Raw genomic sequence first — 19,490 nt, 5'->3', positions numbered from 1 at the left:
TGAAAGGATGGTGGGTCAGGGCTGTCGCCTATGTTCGGTCTTGGCTCAGCTGGTCATAAGGCCGAGCTTTCTGGCCTCCTTGTTGAAGATGGCATCTGAGGGCAAGATGACAGCGTGCATGTATGCAGTGGCTCTGCTCTCCCTGTGGTTGTTTGTTCGTCTGTCAATTTGTTTAATTTTGGCAGCAGTAACTCCTCTCGCATTGACCTACTATGAATTTGTATACTGTGTGGTGAATTAGACCTCACCTGGGACTTCCGTGAGGGACATTTCTCACTGCAGATTATCCGACCGGCGGGGTCTGAGTGGATCACTATACCGGACCAGCAACGCAGGAGGCGGTGAAGAGAAAGGAAGCAGAAGTGGGGCTGCCGAGCCAGCATACATGCGAGGCTAGAACGAGCCCCCCACACACACCGGCTCTACCGAGCATCTTTCTCACCAATGAACTGGAGCTGATCACCGCGGCACAGACAACTGTGAAAACCTGTTTGATCATGGTTATAACAGAGATTACAGCCCGGTGTTTGAGTTTTCCTCCCTGGTTCTTCCAATTAGCGGACTGGCTGGGGCGGTGTCACATGACTACACAGCCAGGAGTGTAGTCCTACGGCGGTGCATCAGTAGGGAGAGAATTAAGGGGGGGAGTTTTCTCTTTATGTATTAATAACGTTCTCTGTCTGAAGTACTGTAGGATAATTGAATTATTTACAGTTACTGATGATTATAGTTTGTGTGTTTGTTTCCAGTTGAAACTCACCAACATCATGGCCTCAGCTGGTAATGAGACCATAGAGACTGCAGCCCTGGGAAGACCATTCCAGCTTGGCATGCTGTATGACTGCAGGAGGGACCTTCTTGTTCCAGGTAGGACCTGATGATGAGTTCAGAGCCTCATTTAATGAATGAATAAATACACAGCTTCAAAACGATTGTGACAAACCTGGTTTATGTGTCATTTAGATCACAGACATTTTATTTTTTGTAGTGTTTGTCGAGTTAACAATGTGTCATTAATGTGTCAACAGGTGTAACTCTGTGGGATCCAGATAAGCTGAAAAAAAATACAAATGTACAACATCAAAATAACACTGACTTCAATGTCACCACATCAGATTCAATTGAAGAGAAGTCAAATTTATTAAAAATCTCTGGCTCTCTAAAGTTGAGCATCTTGGGAGGACTGGTAGAAGTGGAGGGATCAGCAAAATACTTCAAAGACAAAAAGAGATCTGACAAACAAGCCCGCATGACTCTTCAGTACAAAACAACAACAAGGTTTGAATCATTAACGATGGCTCACCTGGGTCTTGGACAGGTGGCTCATCCTAATGTGTTTGAGGACGACACTGCCACTCATGTGGTCACAGCCATCTTGTATGGAGCTGGTGCTTACTTTGTGTTTGACAGAGAATCATCATCAGAGGAAGATAAGAAACAAGTGGAGGGGGAGGCGAAAGTCATGTTCAATAAACTGAAATATCTCACAGTAAACTCTGAAGTGTCTTTTAACATAAACGAAGAAGAGAAAGCAGCAGTTGAAAAATTTAGCTGCACATTTCATGGAGACTTCAAGTTACCTTCCAACCCAACGTCCTTCATTGATGCTGTGAGTGTTTACAGAGACCTTCCTAAGATGCTGGGAGAGGATGGAGAACATGCTGTTCCTCTCAGGGTGTGGCTCTACCCTCTGGTGAAGCTGGATTCAAGAGCAGCAAGACTCCTAAGAGACATCAGCAGTGCTCTCATCAGAAACTCTTCAGAAACAATAGAGAGTTTGAACAAGACAGAGATGAGATGCAGAGACCTACTGAGAGACACAGCAGCTGCAACATTTCCTGCCATGGAAAAGAAGGTTCAGGATTTGATGCAGATGTGCAAACATTACAAGCTGGACTTCATGCATAAGCTCGGGTCAGTGCTTCCTTCAATCCGAGGAGGTGGGAAAGAGGAAAGTGCCCTGGAGGAGATCCTCAAGGCACATGAGAAGTCACCATTCAACAGTAAAGACCTGGATCAGTGGCTAAAAACCAAGGGGAAGGAATCAGACACACTGAAGTCCTGCCTTAAGCCGCTAGGGGAATTAGATGTGAAAATAGATGATGAGCTGGATGACCTCTTCTTTGATTTTAACGTCAGAAATGTTGTGTGCTTTTCATTTACCTCAGTAGAGCAGCCTGATAGCTTCCTGGTCAAACTGTCCAATCACCTGAAACCAGCAGGAATGATGGACACAGCTGGAGAATCCTCTGATCTAACCACCAGAGACTCAGACTGGCTCACCACTGATACCAGACAGACTATGAGGAGACAACTACAACTGTTCAAAGAACTGAAGAAGGTGAACAGCAGTGATGACACCAGATTAATATCTGCAGCAAAATATGATGGATGTCATCCTGGGGCGTGTATTTACATATATGAAGGAGGATCAGATGAACCAGTCCACTTTGTTCCTCCATTAAAACCTGCCACCCCAACAGCTGCTGCTGGTTCACATGACACAATAACAGTTAGAGCAGCACCTGAACCAGATCCTGGATCTGTAGAGTACAGAGTAGAACACAGAATCAAACAGGAAGGAAACCCTCAGTGGGAATCTGAACCACTGAAGAAGAACCAGGAGGAAGTGACTCTGTCAGGACTCAGACCAAACACTGAGTATGAGATCAGAGTCACAGCTGTGGGCAAACTCAGCTACACTTTCAGCAGCAACATCTGCACAGCTGTGACCCTCACGGCAGCTGGTCCACCAACTCAGGTAAAAGACACCGAAGTGAAAGCAAACTCAATCACTCTGACATGGAGCGCCCCATCTGTCGTAAAGTGTGATGTAAGAAGGTACATCATTGAGTTCAAGGAGGAGAACAGCAGTCAGTGGATGAGCACAGACACCAGGGAGGAGGTGTACACTTTCACTCTGAAGAACCTTAAACACAACACGGTCTACTCCATCAGGATGTGCACAGACGTTGGTGTTGGACTGAGTGAGCTTGGAGAAGAGCTCAAGATTCAGAAAGAACCACTGGATAACACAGACTTCACTCTCCTCCCAGGTGATCCACCTGTCTATCTGTTAAATCTGAATCCAGCAGGAGATGGTCAGTTCAACAAAAAGGTTTTTGGAAGGACACCTGCCCAAAACCCATCAAACAAAACCATCATGGTTGTTGGAGCCACTGGATCTGGAAAGACCACCCTGATCAACAGCATGATCAACTACATCCTAGGAGTCGACTGGGAGGACAACTACAGATCTAAACTGATAGGTGAAGAAACTCAAGAATCACAAGCGTGCAGTCAGACCTCAGAGGTGACAGCCTATCAGATCAACCACAGAGATGGTTTCCAAGTTCCATACTCCCTCACAATCATCGACACTCCAGGGTTTGGAGACACAAGAGGAATCACACAGGACAAAAAAATCACAAACACAATCAGAGAGTTTTTCTCTGCCAAAGGTGGAATTGACAGCATTGATGCAGTGTGTTTTGTAGTTCAGTCGGCTTTAGCTCGTCTGACACACACACAGAAATACATCTTTGATGCCATCCTCTCCATTTTTGGGAAGGACATTGCCAGTAACATTGTTGCTCTGGTCACGTTTGCTGATGGTAAATCACCTCCAGTCCTGGAGGCCATCAAAGAAGCTAAGATCCCATGTGCTACAAACCCTGATGGCACTGTTCTCAATTTCAAATTCAACAACTCTGTGCTTTTTGCCAAAAAAACAGGAGCTAAGGCTGACGAGGACGAATTTGATCACATGTTCTGGAAAATGGGGAAAGTCAGCATGAAGACATTCTTCACTCATCTATCCACCATGCAGCCCCAGAGTCTGACACTGACCAAGGAGGTTCTCCAAGAGCGTGAACAACTTGAGGCGACAATTGAAGGTGTGCAGCCAATTATACAAATGAGTTTGTCAAAACTGGAGGAAATAGACGTGACAAAAGCTGCACTCAAAAACCATGAGACCCACATTGATGAGAACAAGGACTTTGAATATGACGCAGTGGAGGTAACTACGGCAAAGGTTAATCTTCCACCAAAAACCATTGTCACCAACTGCCTCACTTGCAACACCACCTGCCATAGTCCTTGTCGCAGAAAAAGTGATGAGGATAAACAATATTGTAAGGTAATGAAAAAAGGACGCTGTACAGTTTGTCCAGAAAAGTGTGTGTGGAGTGACCACTTCAACGCGCGATATCAATTTCAAAGAAGACGTGTAACAGTGAAGAAGACGTATCAGGACCTGAAGAAGAAATATGAGGAGGCACGGGGAGAGAAGATGAACAAAGAGAAAATCATTAAACAGCTGGAAGTAGAATATGAGCAGGTGCAGAAGATAGTCGTAGAAATGATGGACAGATCAAAGCAATGCCTGAAACGTCTGAGAGAGATCGCACTCTGTCCAGATCCGTTGTCTACTCCAGATTACATTGATCTCCTGATACAGACAGAGCAACGTGAGGCCAAACCTGGATTTAAGCAGCGTGTCAAAGAGCTACACAGTGTCAGAGAGCGAGCAGTTCTTCTGAAGAAGGTGGCAGAGGGAGTGGATCTAACTGGAAAAGAGAAGTCAATGTTTAAGAAGATGAAGTCCCATATGAAAGGGATATTCAACAATCCACGCAGTTAATTTAAACAACTCTAAAACCTTCTGACACCAGAACCTGTGAAACAACCTCCAGTAAAAACAGTTCATCAGTGTGACTGTGGTGGATGAGCAGTCGTTTTAGTTTCTATGTACCAACATGATAGTGATTCCTGCTAATGAGAGAAGACACAATGTGATTTTATATTTTAATTTCACCTTTTTGTTCCTATTTAGATTTGTGTGGTAAATCGTACTGTTTCCTGCATGTTTCTACTTTCCCATCTGATTGGTCAGATGTATTGATAAGTTGATCTGTTCAGGCTGCACAGTCTCTGTGCTGTAATTAAACCACTGACTCGATAAATCCTGACTTGAAATCTGGTTTAATGTTTGAGTTTGATGTTAAAGACTTCATCACTTCACTGTAACAGAAACTTTAATCTCTCTCTCTTGATGATATTTGAATGATTAGTGTTCTGGTACCAGGGCAGCATCTGTTAATCTTTACAGATGAAAAAAAAAAACATTAAAAAAATGAAAAATGAAAAATACATACAAAATGAAAGATCTTTCATTTTCTGTGTAAATTACTATCTTTTGCCCCCCACCTCTCCTGTACAATGTTTTACTTTACTATTTTCATTGTTTTTATGTAATATTATTGTATGTATATTGTTGTATTGTATATAGCAGTGGTTCTCAAAGTCTGGGGACCCCCAGAGGTCCTTGAGAGGGTTGAAGGGGGTCCCCAACCTTTTCTTGAAATTTTACTACTTTTTTCTAGAATTTTAGTTTTTTAAAAAGTCTTTTGCGAAATTTTAACGCATTATTCTAGATTTTTTTTTTTTTTTAATCTTACCACTTTTTTCTAGAATTTTTTTTTTTTACTTTTTTTGAGAATTTTTACCACTTTTCCCCCCAGAACTTTCTCTACATTTCCAAAAATCCACTCCATTGGCCCTAATTTGAACATACATTGACTAAACAAGTATGTGTATTTCTGGTGTTCGTTTAAAATTTTTGACCAAGGGGGATCCGTGGTTTTATGTATGTCAATTAAGGGGTCCTTGATGTAAAACAAATGTTTGGGAGCCACTGGTATATAGTATGTATTTGTATGAATCCATTGTATTACTGTAATGGCCTATTCCGTCTCCTCCTCTCAGCTTGCTAGATAACCTAGGAATGTCTATGTTCCACAAAAACAGCCAATGCTTTTCTCATTTCACGACTGTGATGACTTAGATTGAATAATTTAGTGAATTTCTACATCAGATGTTTGTGTAATGATGTATATACATTTTGTGATGATCAAAAGGGAGGAGTGTAATTGAAACATTTTAGTGTACGTTTATTGATTTCTATTTCTTTGTGCTCTCTGTCTGATACAATAGAGAGATACATCTTGTGCATGTTTTCACATAACATCGCCTGATTCTGTTTCTGACGCCTGTAGCTGACCTTGGTGAACATTGGAATTTGTTTCAGCAAGATAAAATTCACTTGTAGGGGTGTGTGACACACTCTACAAAAAGCCTCTGTTTAAAGTGAAATTCCGGCGTAAGTGTAAACCATGGTCAAACACACCGTAACACCGAGTTAGACCCCCCCCTCGAGAGATCAATTTGCCCGACCGCTACATTCACGAGATCCACCAACTTCAGCAAATACCGCAATATCGCCACACACGGCGCTCTCCGGATCCACTGTCTGACCGCAACCAAAACGCCACCATTTGCCCAAAATAATGCTCAGAACTGCACCAAATGTCATCAATAGTACACACAGGGTCCCAGCACGTAGTACGAGTTGTCAAACATCTGCTAGCTTTGCCTGTTTTCTTTAGCAAGGAGATGCAACTCAACTCACCTACTTCTCCTCCGGGAGCCGCTCGTTGGTGAGGAAGCCCTGACGAGTCGATCACCGAGTGCACCGGAGTTCCGCAGCTCAATCAACAATTACCTCATGGAAATACAATCAGAGTTTTTTTTTTTTTTATCTTGCATATCACTTTATAACTATTATTATCGAGTGCTGGCCACGATATAGGCGCAAATGAGCATTTTTAAGAGCTGCGGAACTCCGGTGCACTCGGTGATCGACTCGTCAGGGCTTCCTCACCAACGAGCGGCTCCCGGAGGAGAAGTAGGTGAGTTGAGTTGCATCTCCTTGCTAAAGAAAACAGGCAAAGCTAGCAGATGTTTGACAACTCGTACTACGTGCTGGGACCCTGTGTGTACTATTGATGACATTTGGTGCAGTTCTGAGCATTATTTTGGGCAAATGGTGGCGTTTTGGTTGCGGTCAGACAGTGGATCCGGACAGCGCCGTGTGTGGCGATATTGCGGTATTTGCTGAAGTTGGTGGATCTCGTGAATGTAGCGGTCGGGCAAATTGATCTCTCGAGGGGGGGGTCTAACTCGGTGTTACGGTGTGTTTGACCATGCTTTACACTTACGCCGGAATTTCACTTTAATGTAATTTTGTTCCATTCCTGCATTCCTGCATTTGCAAAGAATAAAACCCTTAAAAGACAGTCAATCTCAACATCTTTATTTCAGATCTTGCCAAACAAATATACACAACACTATATTGTGCAGTTAAACGAAACTAAATGTGCAGACAACAATGTTTACTACAGGATACAGCAACGTCTCTACTTTTTGCAACGATTCAGGGTGTTTGGGGTTGAACAGAGGGTACTAATGGTATTCTATTGTGCATTTTACGTTATGGAATTTCAGCTTGGTTTGGAAACTTATCAATGAAGTTATAATCAGACTGGTTCAATGTGCAATGAAAGTTGGAGTTTCTATTAAATGGTAGAAATAGAAATAGAAAGGCTGCACAGCAGGAAAACTACAGTGCCTTCTCTCTTTGCTCATGTGTCAGTCAGGGATCCATGCATTGTAGTAATCACTAAAGCCTAAATAAGAATGCAATATTATGTCATATGTCATAAGCTGACAAAACCAAGCTCAGAGTAAATGAGAGAACAGAGAGGGAGCAGCACAGAGCTCAGTACCACTGAAGGACACAACTGAGACACAGACACTGTTGGGAAACAGATCTGTTCTATGACAACAATGCACTATACTACATTACTTTAACTGGTAATTAGTTACTTTTATAATGTAGTAACTCTTTGTAGTAAAATTTTGGTGAATGTAACTATAACTAATTATTTTTTTAACGTAAGTAACGTGCCAAACACTGGTCCCATGGATCTAAGATCTGATGGACAGCTCTTACTGGTAGGAGTACTGACTCAGGCCTGAAGTCTTGAATCCAACTCTCAGTTCACCGATCACGCTCTTTGTTCCTTTTCAGTGAACTGGACACTGCTCCTCCTGTTAACACACACCCAGACTATTTCAACAGATAAAGGTTTCAGACAATCCTTAAACTGGATGTTGTTTCTCCCTTTGCAGCAGCTTCAAAAGGATTAAAAAAAAAAAAAAAAAACAGCCTGCTGCTAACACAGCCTCCAACATACAACAACATTATTTGAGCTAAACAGAGCAAAACTCAGCTGGTAAAATCATTTATCACATATAAGTTTGTCTTTGAAAGTCTTAACCATGTAGGCTACTTCAACACTGATCTGGAACAGATTAGCACATTAGCACTGATGCTATCTAGAACTGTGTTGTAACATTCAGATGTAAACACATACAAATAACAGTTAAGAGGTTTAAGGCACCTGAGTTCACCTCCTTCAACAGATAAATGTTTCAGACACTCCTTGAACTCCTTCCACAGTTTTAATATCACATTTTCTTCTTACATTCTTACAGAGAAATAACTGGATGCTGTTTCTCCCTTTGCAGCGGCATCAGAAGTGAAAAAAAGAAGAAGAAAACTACCGCTTAGCGCCGCTGCCACCTGTTGGCCATTACTGTAAACTGCTGAAAAATGTCAAAAGGAACAGACATGAAACAACATGACTAAACCTGGGCTGTTTGTGTCTGATAATAAACTAAAACAGGAAACTCTGACTTCTGAGTTGTTTTAGGGGTAAATACAGAGACTGCTTGATGAAAAACTGTCCCTGAAGGCAACGCACATCAGCGGTATTGCATGAATTTACCTCTAAAACAACTCTGTGTGGTAACGTTGTGTTATTATCTCATAGCGTATAGTGCACATACTACTTTAACGTGATGCACAGAGCACTTTTGAAATTGACAGCTGCTAGAATTTTTTAACTGTCTTGTTTGTCCTACTGCTGCTCTTAATGCCTTTTAAATTGCCGCTTGGGGATTGATTGATTGATTGATTGATTGATTGATTGATTGATTGATTGATTGATTGATTGGTTGGTTGGTTGGTTGGTTGGTTGGTTGGTTGGTTGGTTGATTGATTGATTGATTGATTGATTGATTGATTGATTGATTGATTAATTGATTGATTGATTGTGTTGAGCTGAGCTGCAGGCCACACCCTCTCTGCCTGAGTGCTCCAGGTCTGGGTGTGACTCCCAGCCCAGGGGAGCTGATTAGGTGAAGGTGATCAGAGGAGTTGGAGAAGGCTCTGAGGATGGTGAGCAGTGGGTGAGGACGTGTGGAGACATGGAAATGGACATGGAAATGTAACACAGGACTAAAAGCTTGTTTCAAACAAGGAAAAAGGAGCCGGTGGGCTTTTGTTTGTGTGGATTTTAGTATTTAGTGAATCATGCAGTTCAAATATGTGTATTTAAAAGTAGTAAATCATGGTATCAAATTCAGGTTAAAATGTCTATTAAAAAATCATGTTAAAATGTCATATATTTAATAGTTAAAAATGTAATGTATTTTAAAAGACTTCAAAAGGTAAAAAGCTAAAAGTATGGATTGTGTGTGGTTATATGAGTTTAAAGCTGCTAAGGTTAAAGGTTAAAATTATCATTGAGAGTGATAAAAATGTCTTTCATTTTGGGTGCTTTAAATATGTTTTTTCTTCCTACATATTCTCAAGATTAATTTCTAGTAGTTTAAGATTAAGTTTAAAATTAATTATTTGATCTTGTGTTATGCTGATTTATTGGGGTATCTTTTCTTTATCTATTTGTGTTTGTGTTTATGTTTAAGGTTTTTCACCTGCTTAAGGCCATGACAACTTTTCAAAAGAAAGGAAAGAATTGATTCCTGGTCACTGAGTGAAGTCCAGTTGAAATCTTCTGAAGCAAGCTGCCCTTTTCAAGTGGGGGAAACCTCACTAGAGGAGCACTTGACAGATAGCGTGGTGAATGTGCAGGTCACAACTTGGAGTTGTTCGATTGTGTATTTGATGAGTTTGATTAGGAAAACCCAGAAATCCCATGAGCCTCCATAGCGTAGCTCTGAGCAGCTCACGGCTCTGTTCCGCCGTTCTAAAAATACCTTGCACCGACAATTAAAGATAACAACCCTACTGCTATGACTATAGGGATTATGGCATTGGGCCAATTTGCCAAAATGTTGAACTATCCCTTTAACACTCCTCTGTACAGAGTTATAAGCACTATCTTCTGACTAAGGCTCTTAATCAACTCTGTACAGCAAACATCCCAGTGCTCTGTGTAGTGAATTTGAAGAAAATGGTGTGTAAGATTATTGTTTCACCATTTGAGTGATGCTGTTGATTCTGTTCAACATTGACTGATTGTTACACAGAACACTGAGATGTTTACTGTACAGAGTTGAGCTCTAACTTCTGGCTAAGAGTTTATATATTGTTGATCACTGTGAGAATGTATTGCATTGTTTATTCTGCTAAGACTTCTTGTTTACAAGATATAGTTGATTGTTGACTGATTATAAGTACAGTAATGTTGAAGTAAAAGTTCATAGGCATCTTCCTCACTAGGTGAAAGATTTAATGCTGCCAATAAAAGCAAAAAGAAGACATAGGCTACTGTAACCAGTGTGTTGTAGCCTACAATATACAGCGGTCATTGGCAGCATTTTTCTTACTATTGGATCAAGTGATCTAATGCAGAAACTTTACTTTCAGTTTCAGTTTGCAGAGAAAGAATTCCAGGAAAGGGTGTGACTTCCAGTGACAGGATTAGCCCTACCATCCTGTGTTGATTTAGAGCAAATAGGTCAGAAGATCTATGCCTCCTCTATGACACACACTTGTTTTTATTGCATTTGAACACATCTTATGTTTTCTATGAATTTTTAATGTAGCCTATTGAGAAGGAGCGAATGCCTGTCAAATATCCAACTTAAAACTAACTTCCAGGGGCGTCACTAGGTTTTAAGGACGGGGGGGCTTATCCCCCAGCGAATGTAGTGCACAAGAACAAACTTTCACAAACTTAAAAAAACACATTATTTAGAATTTAGAGTAAATCTAGAGTATTGAATCATGGGATAGTAGCCCATCTAAGAATAAGTAAAGTAACATCTAATGAGTAACTGCTAAAGTAGATAATAAAAAAAGTGAACCTGAGTAATTTTTCAGATGTTTTATTATCACGGATATGTCAAATTCCGCCTGGACATATCCGTGATAATAAAACATCTGAAAAATTACTCAGGTTCACTTTTTTTCACCAATAGCCTACGTCATAATGGTTATACACTCCATCCAAATACAGCTGTTTTTGGCTCATTCTGATGTCACCCAGACCTCTTCATATTTTCCCATTCAAATAAGACCAGACAACAGAAATGAAGTGCGACTACAACTGGAGCAGATATTTATGGTAAAAGTGTGCACACTTCACCCTAGAAACCCCTTCATCTTTATGTAAACAACCAAACAAGAAATTTCTGATTTAAAAAAAAAAGTTTTTAGCTGAAATACAAGGCTTAATCAGGGTATAGACACTGGGGGGTGGTTCAAATGAGATACTTCCTCAGAATTTTCTAAAGCATTTCCCATGATTGTGTCATGACAGTCAGTTTACCCTTCATGATATGTTAAAGCAGAAGTAAGTGATATATTTGTGTTAATATAAGTCTTAAATAGTTGTATCTTCCGACAGCAATCACTTACATAGAGTGTTTGGTCTGAAACACGGGTCTGTCAGTCCCTCTGCTCTAGCCCAGGAGAAAACATTTATCGTATCCTACAGTTTTTATCCAATGAGGAGAGAGAACGGCATGCAGGGCTGTGTGTGCAGCCAAGGGATGCGCCTGAATGTGGTGACGTAGGGACGAGGACTGTTATGGTGCGTTCAAGGAAACTCGGATTTTTCCGACCGTGAAGTGGTACCAGTTCGATCTGGTGCGAGTTCACGGGTCAGAAGTTACGAGTGGCCGTTATAGTGACTTTCACCGGTAAAACAGGTCGGAAAAACACGAGTGGGTTGCCTGAAACGCTACAAAGTCGTAAGTTGTGACTTGAAGCTGTAATTTACGATTTCAAAAGCCTGCCTGGAACGCAGCATTAGCGAAAACGACCGGACCACTTACTTCTGCTTTAATGACATATAAAAATGCTACCACTTTACTTGAGGTCACAGAATATCTTCATTACATTGTATGATTGTGTCATGACAGTCAGTTTATCCTTCATGATATGTTAATGACAAATAAAAATGCTACCACTTTACTTGAGGTCAGAGAATTTCTTCATTACACTGTCATAATGGTGTCATGACAGTCAGTTTTGGGTATCCTGTCCACATCATGTCAAACAACAATGACTAAGTGCTAGATTTGTTCTGTAACCTTGCACATCTGATTAATAATCATTATGTCAACTAAACAGAAAATATTTCATTAATGTCAAGTTGTCATGACAAGGCCCTTTTCTGGTAATGTCACTTTGAGTAATGTCAAGTTGTCATAATAAGGACATCCCAAACAAATTTAATGTCAAGTTGTCATGACAAAGACAACTTCTGGTTATGTCACCTTGATTAATGTCAAGGTGTCATAATCAAGACAACCAAAATAATGTCAACTTGTCATTACAAAAACGAATGACACTTACTCACTCTTATGACGGTACCTTCAAGTAAAGTGTTACCAAATTAAATATATTGAAATATATTAAATAAGTAAGCAGTAAGCAATGAAAAAGGTAATACAATTTGGTCAATTATCTGAATTATGACAATGAGAAACTTATTTACGTATTGATTACCGTATTTAACCACCAGAATCTAGACCACCAGAACCGGAACAGGGACCAGGACCAAAAGCGCCAGGACTGTACCGGAACCAGGAGCACCAGAGCTGGGACCAGGACCAGAATCAGGACCATTAGAACTGGGACCAGGACCAGAACCACCAGGAAAGGAATCGGGGCCACCAGAGCCAGCATTGGGACAAGGTTCGTACTGCAAACCACAGTGAGGATCGGGAAAATGAAAATGAAATAAAAAAGTTAAAGAAAGAGAGGACTCGGACCAGGGCCAACAGAACTCGGACCAGGACCCTACCGGAACTGGGATCGGGACCGGAACCAGCCTGGTCCTGGTTCTTGTCCTGGTTCTGGTCCTGGTGCCAGTCCTGTTGGTGTGAGCACCGACCCAAAGCAGCTTGAGCTGAGCTGATGCTAACAGATGCTAACAAATACTCACTGTTACAACATGACACCATGAGCAGCTAATGAAAGTTTAGCTGTTTGTATAAATACAATAATTTATATTTACATATTTATATATAAATCCTATGAGCCTGAGGTTTTTCTGCTGACATTACGCTGAGTTTATTATTAAACCGTTTTTATCTCCGTCCTGGACCAGCTACAGTTAGCCTAGCTTCTCTGGTCAGTCACACAGGAGAAAATGCACTGGGTTTTCATCAGAACCACACACATTAAAACTGATTCAGAGTCAGTAAGAAAATCAACATTTACTGACCAATAGTAGTTGTGAGCTCCCTCCGGTCCGTGGGGTGGGAGTGTGTGTGTGTGTGTGTGTGTGTGTGAGGGCGGGGGGTGGTGCTTTTTTCAAAATGTTCTCGTCCTCTTTCAAATCGTAGACCATAGCTTTAACAAACCAAGTTGATATCCAGCTTCCTAGTACCGTGTTAACTCGGACCGGGACTTGAGGTTTTGTTGAGCTGCATCATGAACACAAAGCCTGGCTATGTTGAGCCTCCTTCGCCGTACAGGCCTCAGGGGTCAGTGTGTGTGTGTGTGTGGTTGTGTATGTGTGTGTGTAGAGGTGTGTGTGTGTGTGTGTGTGTGTGTGTGTGTGTGTGTGTGTGTGTGTGTGTGTGTGTGTAGAGGTGTGCGCGTGTGCGTGTGTGTGTGCGTGTGTGTGTGTAGAGGTGTGTGTGTGTGTGTGTGTGTGTAGAGGTGTGCGCGTGTGTGTGTGTGTGTGTAGAGGTGTGCGCGTGTGTGTGTGTGTGTGCGTGTGTGTGCGTGTGTGTGTGTAGAGGTGTGTGTGTGTGTGTGTGTGTGTGTGTGTGTGTGTGTAGAGGTGTGCGCGCGTGTGTGTGTGTGTGTGTGTGTGTGTGTGTGTGCGTGTCCTCAAGTCCCTGTGTCAGCAGGACATCAGCGTGATTCAAAGGACTATGGACTCATAAATTAAGATAAAACACAATAAAGATTAACGGCTTTATTTTCACTTTCATGTTTGCAGCCAGATTTATCTCAGAAATATTGCACTGACTTATGTGATTAAAATTAAATATATTGAAATATATTAAATAAGTAAGCAGTAAGCAATGAAAAAGGTAATACAATTTGGTCAATTATCTGAATTATGACAATGAGAAACTTAACTACGTATTGATTATTTAACCCAAGGGAGTTTCAAAGTGTTATATATGTAAAGCTCTTCATCAGGTAAACAATCTTTAAAATTAAAAAAAAAAAAAAATGAAGCTTTATTTTTTAATATCAACTGATCAATATCATTGATCACTTCACTGTAAAGTCTTCTGTCCCTGTCAGGATCCAGAAACGAGTAGCTAACACACAAAAACAATAGAAAATACAAAAACGGTAAACGAGGAGCCGCAGGAAGACGAAACCAACACACCTCCACAACACAAACCACTAGAGCCGTATCCCTCCTCCACTGGAACTAGATCCAGTCAGTTCCTATTTATCCTGATTTGTAGGAAATTAGTTGGTTAATTCTCAGGGACACTGCAAAAATATCATTTTAATCCATAACATAAACAGTCATTGTCCTGACTAAACATTTGACACCTGAGACTAGAAATATATGTTTGTGTAGCAGAGTTGGAATTGATTTCTCTCCTTAGCCTCATGCTGAGCTTATGTGTGTACTTTGGAGCCATCTAGTGGATTAATGGTGCAACTGCAAAGAGGTTTGACTGAGGTTATATATATATATTTTTTTTTGGTTTGTTTTGTTTAGTATCTTTTTCTTATATTATAAATTCCACTGACACAAGTATATGATACATACAGAGACATGTAAACGGGGGTGTGGGGGGGCCAGGACCAGAATCTAGACCACCAGAACCGGAACAGGGACCAGGACCAAAAGAGCCAGGAGTGTACCGGAACCAGGACCGTGTGTGTGTGTGTGTGTGTGTGTGTGTGTGTGTGTGTGTGTGTGTGTGTCCTCAAGTCCCTGTGTCAGCAGGACATCAGCGTGATTCAAAGGACTATGGACTCATAAATTAAGATAAAACACAATAAAGATTAACGGCTTTATTTTCACTTTCATGTTTGCAGCCAGATTTATCTCAGACATATCGCACTGATTTATGTGATTAAAATTAAATATATTGAAATATATTAAATAAGTAAGCAGTAAGCAATGAAAAAGGTAATACAATTTGGTCAATTATCTGAATTATGACAATGAGAAACTTATTTACGTATTGATTATTTAACCACCAGAATCTAGACCACCAGAACCGGAACAGGGACCAGGACCAGAACCACCAGGAAAGGAATCGGGGCCACCAGAGCCAGCATCAGGACAAGGTTCGTACTGCAAACCACAGTGAGGATCGGGAAAATGAAAATGAAATTAAAAAGTTAAAGAAAGAGAGAACGAGGACCAGGGCCAACAGAACTCGGACCAGGACCCTACCGGAACTGGGATCGGGACCGGAACCAGCCTGGTCCTGGTTCTTGTCCTGGTTCTGGTCCTGGTGCCAGTCCTGTTGGTGTGAGCACCGACCCAAAGCAGCTTGAGCTGAGCTGATGCTAACAGATGCTAACAAATACTCACTGTTACAACATGACACCATGAGCAGCTAATGAAAGTTTAGCTGTTTGTATAAATACAATTATTACAATTATTTATATTTATATATAAATCCTATGAGCCTGAGGTTTTTCTGCTGACATTACGCTGAGTTTATTATTAAACCGTTTTTATCTCCGTCCTGTAAATGTCTCCATGTCTGGGACCAGCTAGGCTACAGTTAGCCTAGCTACTCTGGTCAGTCACACAGGAGAAAATGCACTGGGTTTTCATCAGAACCACACACATTAAAACTGATTTAGAGTCAGTAAGAAAATCAACATTTACTGACCAATAGTAGTTGTGAGCTTGTCGTGGAAATTCTCTGTTGCTGGTGAAGAATGAAATAGAGACTTGCCGGCCGACATGTGTTTATTTCCTTGCAAGAAAAGGTCAATTCATATCCGAGTGATGGTAAAGAAAAGACCAAGATAATGGGGAGACCTAAACATTTATACTTGAGGAACGCCCCCTCAGGTATATTCCACACCCCTTTGTCTGCTGCAGGGGTCAGCCCCCTACTCAGGATATCTTTTCAGGTGTTGGCACCGACATCCTGGAGTGTGATTAAGTGGTCTAATCAATGCACTTTAAAATACAAAAGGGTTTGAGTATATCATGAGGAAATGAGAGCTTGGGTGTCTCTGAAACTTGAAATGCAATTACAAGGTCTAGACATTAGAATACACAAATGGGTAACAAACAAGGGAGTTCTGATACCTTGGAGGGGAAAGCAGGGGGTAGGGATGTCACAAGTGATTAAAGCAAAGGAATATTCAAATTTACCATTAAAGCTCCCTCCGGTCCGTGGGGTGGGAGTATGTGTGGGTGGGGGGGGGGGGGGGGGGGGGGGGGGCGGTGCTTTTTTCAAAATTTTCTCGTCCTCTTTCAAATCGTAGACCATAGCTTTAACAAACCAAGTTGATATCCAGCTTCCTAGTACCGTGTTAACTCGGACCGGGACTTGAGGTTTTGTTGAGCTGCATCATGAACACAAAGCCTGGCTATGTTGAGCCTCCTTCGCCGTACAGGCCTCAAGGGTCAGTGTGTGTGTAGAGGTGTGTGTGTGTGTGTGTGTGTGTGTGTGTGTGTGTGTGTAGAGGTGTGTGTGTGTGTGTGTGCATGTCATCAAGTCTTTGTGTCAGCAGGACATCAGCGTGAGTCAAAGGACTATGGACTCATAAATTAAGATAAAACACAATAAAGATTAACGGCTTTATTTTCACTTTCATGTTTGCAGCCAGATTTATCTCAGAAATATTGCAGTGACTTATGTGATTAAAATTAAATATATTGAAATATATTAAATAAGTAAGCAGTAAGCAATGAAAAAAGTAATAGAATTTGGACAATTATCTGAATTATGACAATGAGAAACTTATTTACGTATTGATTATTTAACCAAAGGGAGTTTCAAAGTGTTGTAAAGCTGGGGACACACTACACGATTTCTTGCCCGATTCTACCCACGATTCACAGTCAGGTCTAGTCTGCACCAGTCAGCTCTGGTTGGGTAGAGTCTGCATGGCGAGTTGGTGCAAAAATCTTTAAGCGTGTTATGGGATACAGCTTCAAATCGCCAAGTGTGTGAGGCGAACAAAAACTGCCTGACTTCAGCCGCAGCAATTCCAACATGTTTCATTTTTCATTTTTTGAGCCAACTCTACAGTAGTAGGCGAGGCAGGGCAATTTTATTTGTATAGCCCATTTTTACCAACAGTTTGTCTCAAAGGGCTTTACATCCCATCATAACAACATCCTCTGCCCTTAGACCCTCACATCGACTGAGGAAAAACTCCATGGAAAACCCTTTTAACAGGGAAAACCAGGAGAAACCTCAGGGTGAGCAACAGAGGAGGGATCCCTCACCCAGGACGGACAGACGTGCAATAGATGTTGTTACAGACAAGAAAACAGTTTACAACAGAGAATGTGAGAAACATAGAATAGTAGTGTGTGGTTACCGACCCAACCACAACCAGGTCGCCCACAGCCAATGAAGAAGAGGAGGTGGGACAAATGAAACAGCGTCTGAACTTGATTCTGATCAGTTTTTTCTTTTTTTTCTGTTATTTCTAGGAAAGCGAGTGTAGTGGGTCAGCCAGCTATGTTGAGTCTAAAGCCAGGCTATCCTGTACTACAAAGGTGGCTCTCTTTTAACCTGGCTAGATCACCATGGTAACTTATTATCATATCCTGGTCCCGACCAGGTTATGAGGCACCTAAAAAACCCACTGTAGCCTACTTTCATACGGACACCGAGCCTCGCTTTCATTACAACACACACTCACATTCTATAATTGTGATCAGTGAAATATATGAAAACAGTATAAAACACAATTTAAAAATGACAGTTCTTGTTGCTCTAGTGAAATGAATAAAGCTTCATATTTAAAAGTAGCTCAATGTTCAGCTGTCAGAAATTAAAAGCAGTCTCCTCTCTTGTCATATTTGCAATAACTCTCTTTTTTGTATCACTCATACTCTTTCCATAAAAACAACCTGCTCCTATCGGCAGTTGTCGCTCCATTTAGTGAGGAAGTAGAATCATATGATGCCAAACGCCTCCTTTGATGTGAACGCGCACAGAGCGTGAAGCTGAGAGCCGACTGAACAAACCAAGTTGATAACCAGCTTCGTAGTAACCGTGGTAACTCTGACCAGGGCTTCAGGTTTAGTTGAGCTGGAACATGAACACAAAGCCTGGATGTGTTGAGCCTCCTTCGCCGTACAGGCCTCAGGGGTCAGAGTGAGTGAGTGAGTGAGTGTTAGAGTGTGTGTGTGTGTGTGTGTGTGTGTGTGTGTGTGTGTGTGTGTGTGTCCTCAAGTCCTATTGTGTCAGCAGGACATCAGTGTGATTCAAAGGACAATGGACTCATAAATTAAGATAAAACACAATAAAGATTAACGGCTGAAATTACATCTGAATCTTCAAACAGACTTGAGTTTATAAATGTATCACTGCTGCCACTCATCATGAAACTGGAGGCAGTTAGAGCAATAGCACTGGCCAAAGTACAACATCTTCTCTCTAATGTACATGTACCACGAAAATCACTACGTGATTTGACGGATAAAACTGTATATTTTGTGAGGCAATGGGCCAGTCCATTGCCTCACAAAATACAACACGTAACATATTTCATAATAAAAGTGAGGGTGGTTTGGGTGTCCCTAACTTTGAGTGGATATACATTGCTACAAGGCTCTCCCACCTGTTAAATATGCTTAATAATGATGACCAATATGTCAGAGAGCTTGCTCAAGCTTCTCTGTTTTTGGACCTAAGAAGACGCAAGGTCCCCTTGGCATGTGGGTCGGAGCCTAACTTCCTGGGCTTTAAGAGGAAACCCAGTGGAAAGCTGGACAGCCGCTCTCCTGGCTTTGGTGTGTGGTCAGACTGGCCCGATCTGAACGATCTGTGTTGCTGGGCTGATGTTACCCTGGAGTGGATGGAGTCTGACTCTGAGGCCATGGAGGTCTCAGAGGAGGTTATATCTGACCCCATCATCTCTGTAAAAGCAACTGTGAATGTCTGTGGAACACAACATCTACTTCCACCAAAAAATGCTCAAGGTCACCTCTTGGAAGCACAACAGCAAAGGAAGCGGCAGCAATGGACTGAGCTGAGACTTCAAGGGAAGACTGCATGTCTCCCAGCTGCAGACCACTCTGCCTCACACGCTGTGCTCAGAAATGCTGCCCTGGATGAGAACATTGTTACATTTGCTATAAAAGCGAGACTACAGGTTCTACCAACTAAACTGAACCTCTCCATCTGGTTTC

At 41.6% G+C, this 19,490-nt stretch overlaps 1 protein-coding gene across 1 annotated transcript; it reads left to right on the top strand.

The window, feature by feature from the left end:
- Nucleotides 1–736: 736 nt before the first annotated feature.
- LOC146969734 (uncharacterized) lies at nucleotides 737–4,660 on the top strand. Its single transcript, XM_085804707.1, has 2 exons — nucleotides 737–867; nucleotides 1,029–4,660. The coding sequence occupies exons 1-2, from the start codon at nucleotides 768–770 to the stop codon at nucleotides 4,643–4,645; spliced, it is 3,717 nt and encodes a 1,238-aa protein (XP_085660833.1). The 5' UTR covers nucleotides 737–767; the 3' UTR covers nucleotides 4,646–4,660.
- The last annotated feature ends 14,830 nt before the right edge of the window (nucleotides 4,661–19,490 follow it).

The sequence above is a fragment of the Trachurus japonicus genome, chromosome 17 (genome assembly GCF_045865225.1).
Source record: "Trachurus japonicus isolate A0001 chromosome 17, Traja_1.0".
In the NCBI taxonomy this organism is placed as follows: Eukaryota; Metazoa; Chordata; class Actinopteri; order Carangiformes; family Carangidae; genus Trachurus; species Trachurus japonicus.
Note: the sequence above shows the minus strand (reverse complement) of the source record. Positions and strands in the feature narration are given on the sequence as shown.

Bases quoted from the DNA above. Each gene is read 5' to 3' on its own strand.
- LOC146969734 (XM_085804707.1), top strand. From the start codon at position 768: ATGGCCTCAGCTGGTAATGAGACCATAGAGACTGCAGCCCTGGGAAGA. The intron at 868-1,028 runs GTAGGACCTGAT...ATGTGTCAACAG, and splicing joins GAGGGACCTTCTTGTTCCAG to GTGTAACTCTGTGGGATCCA.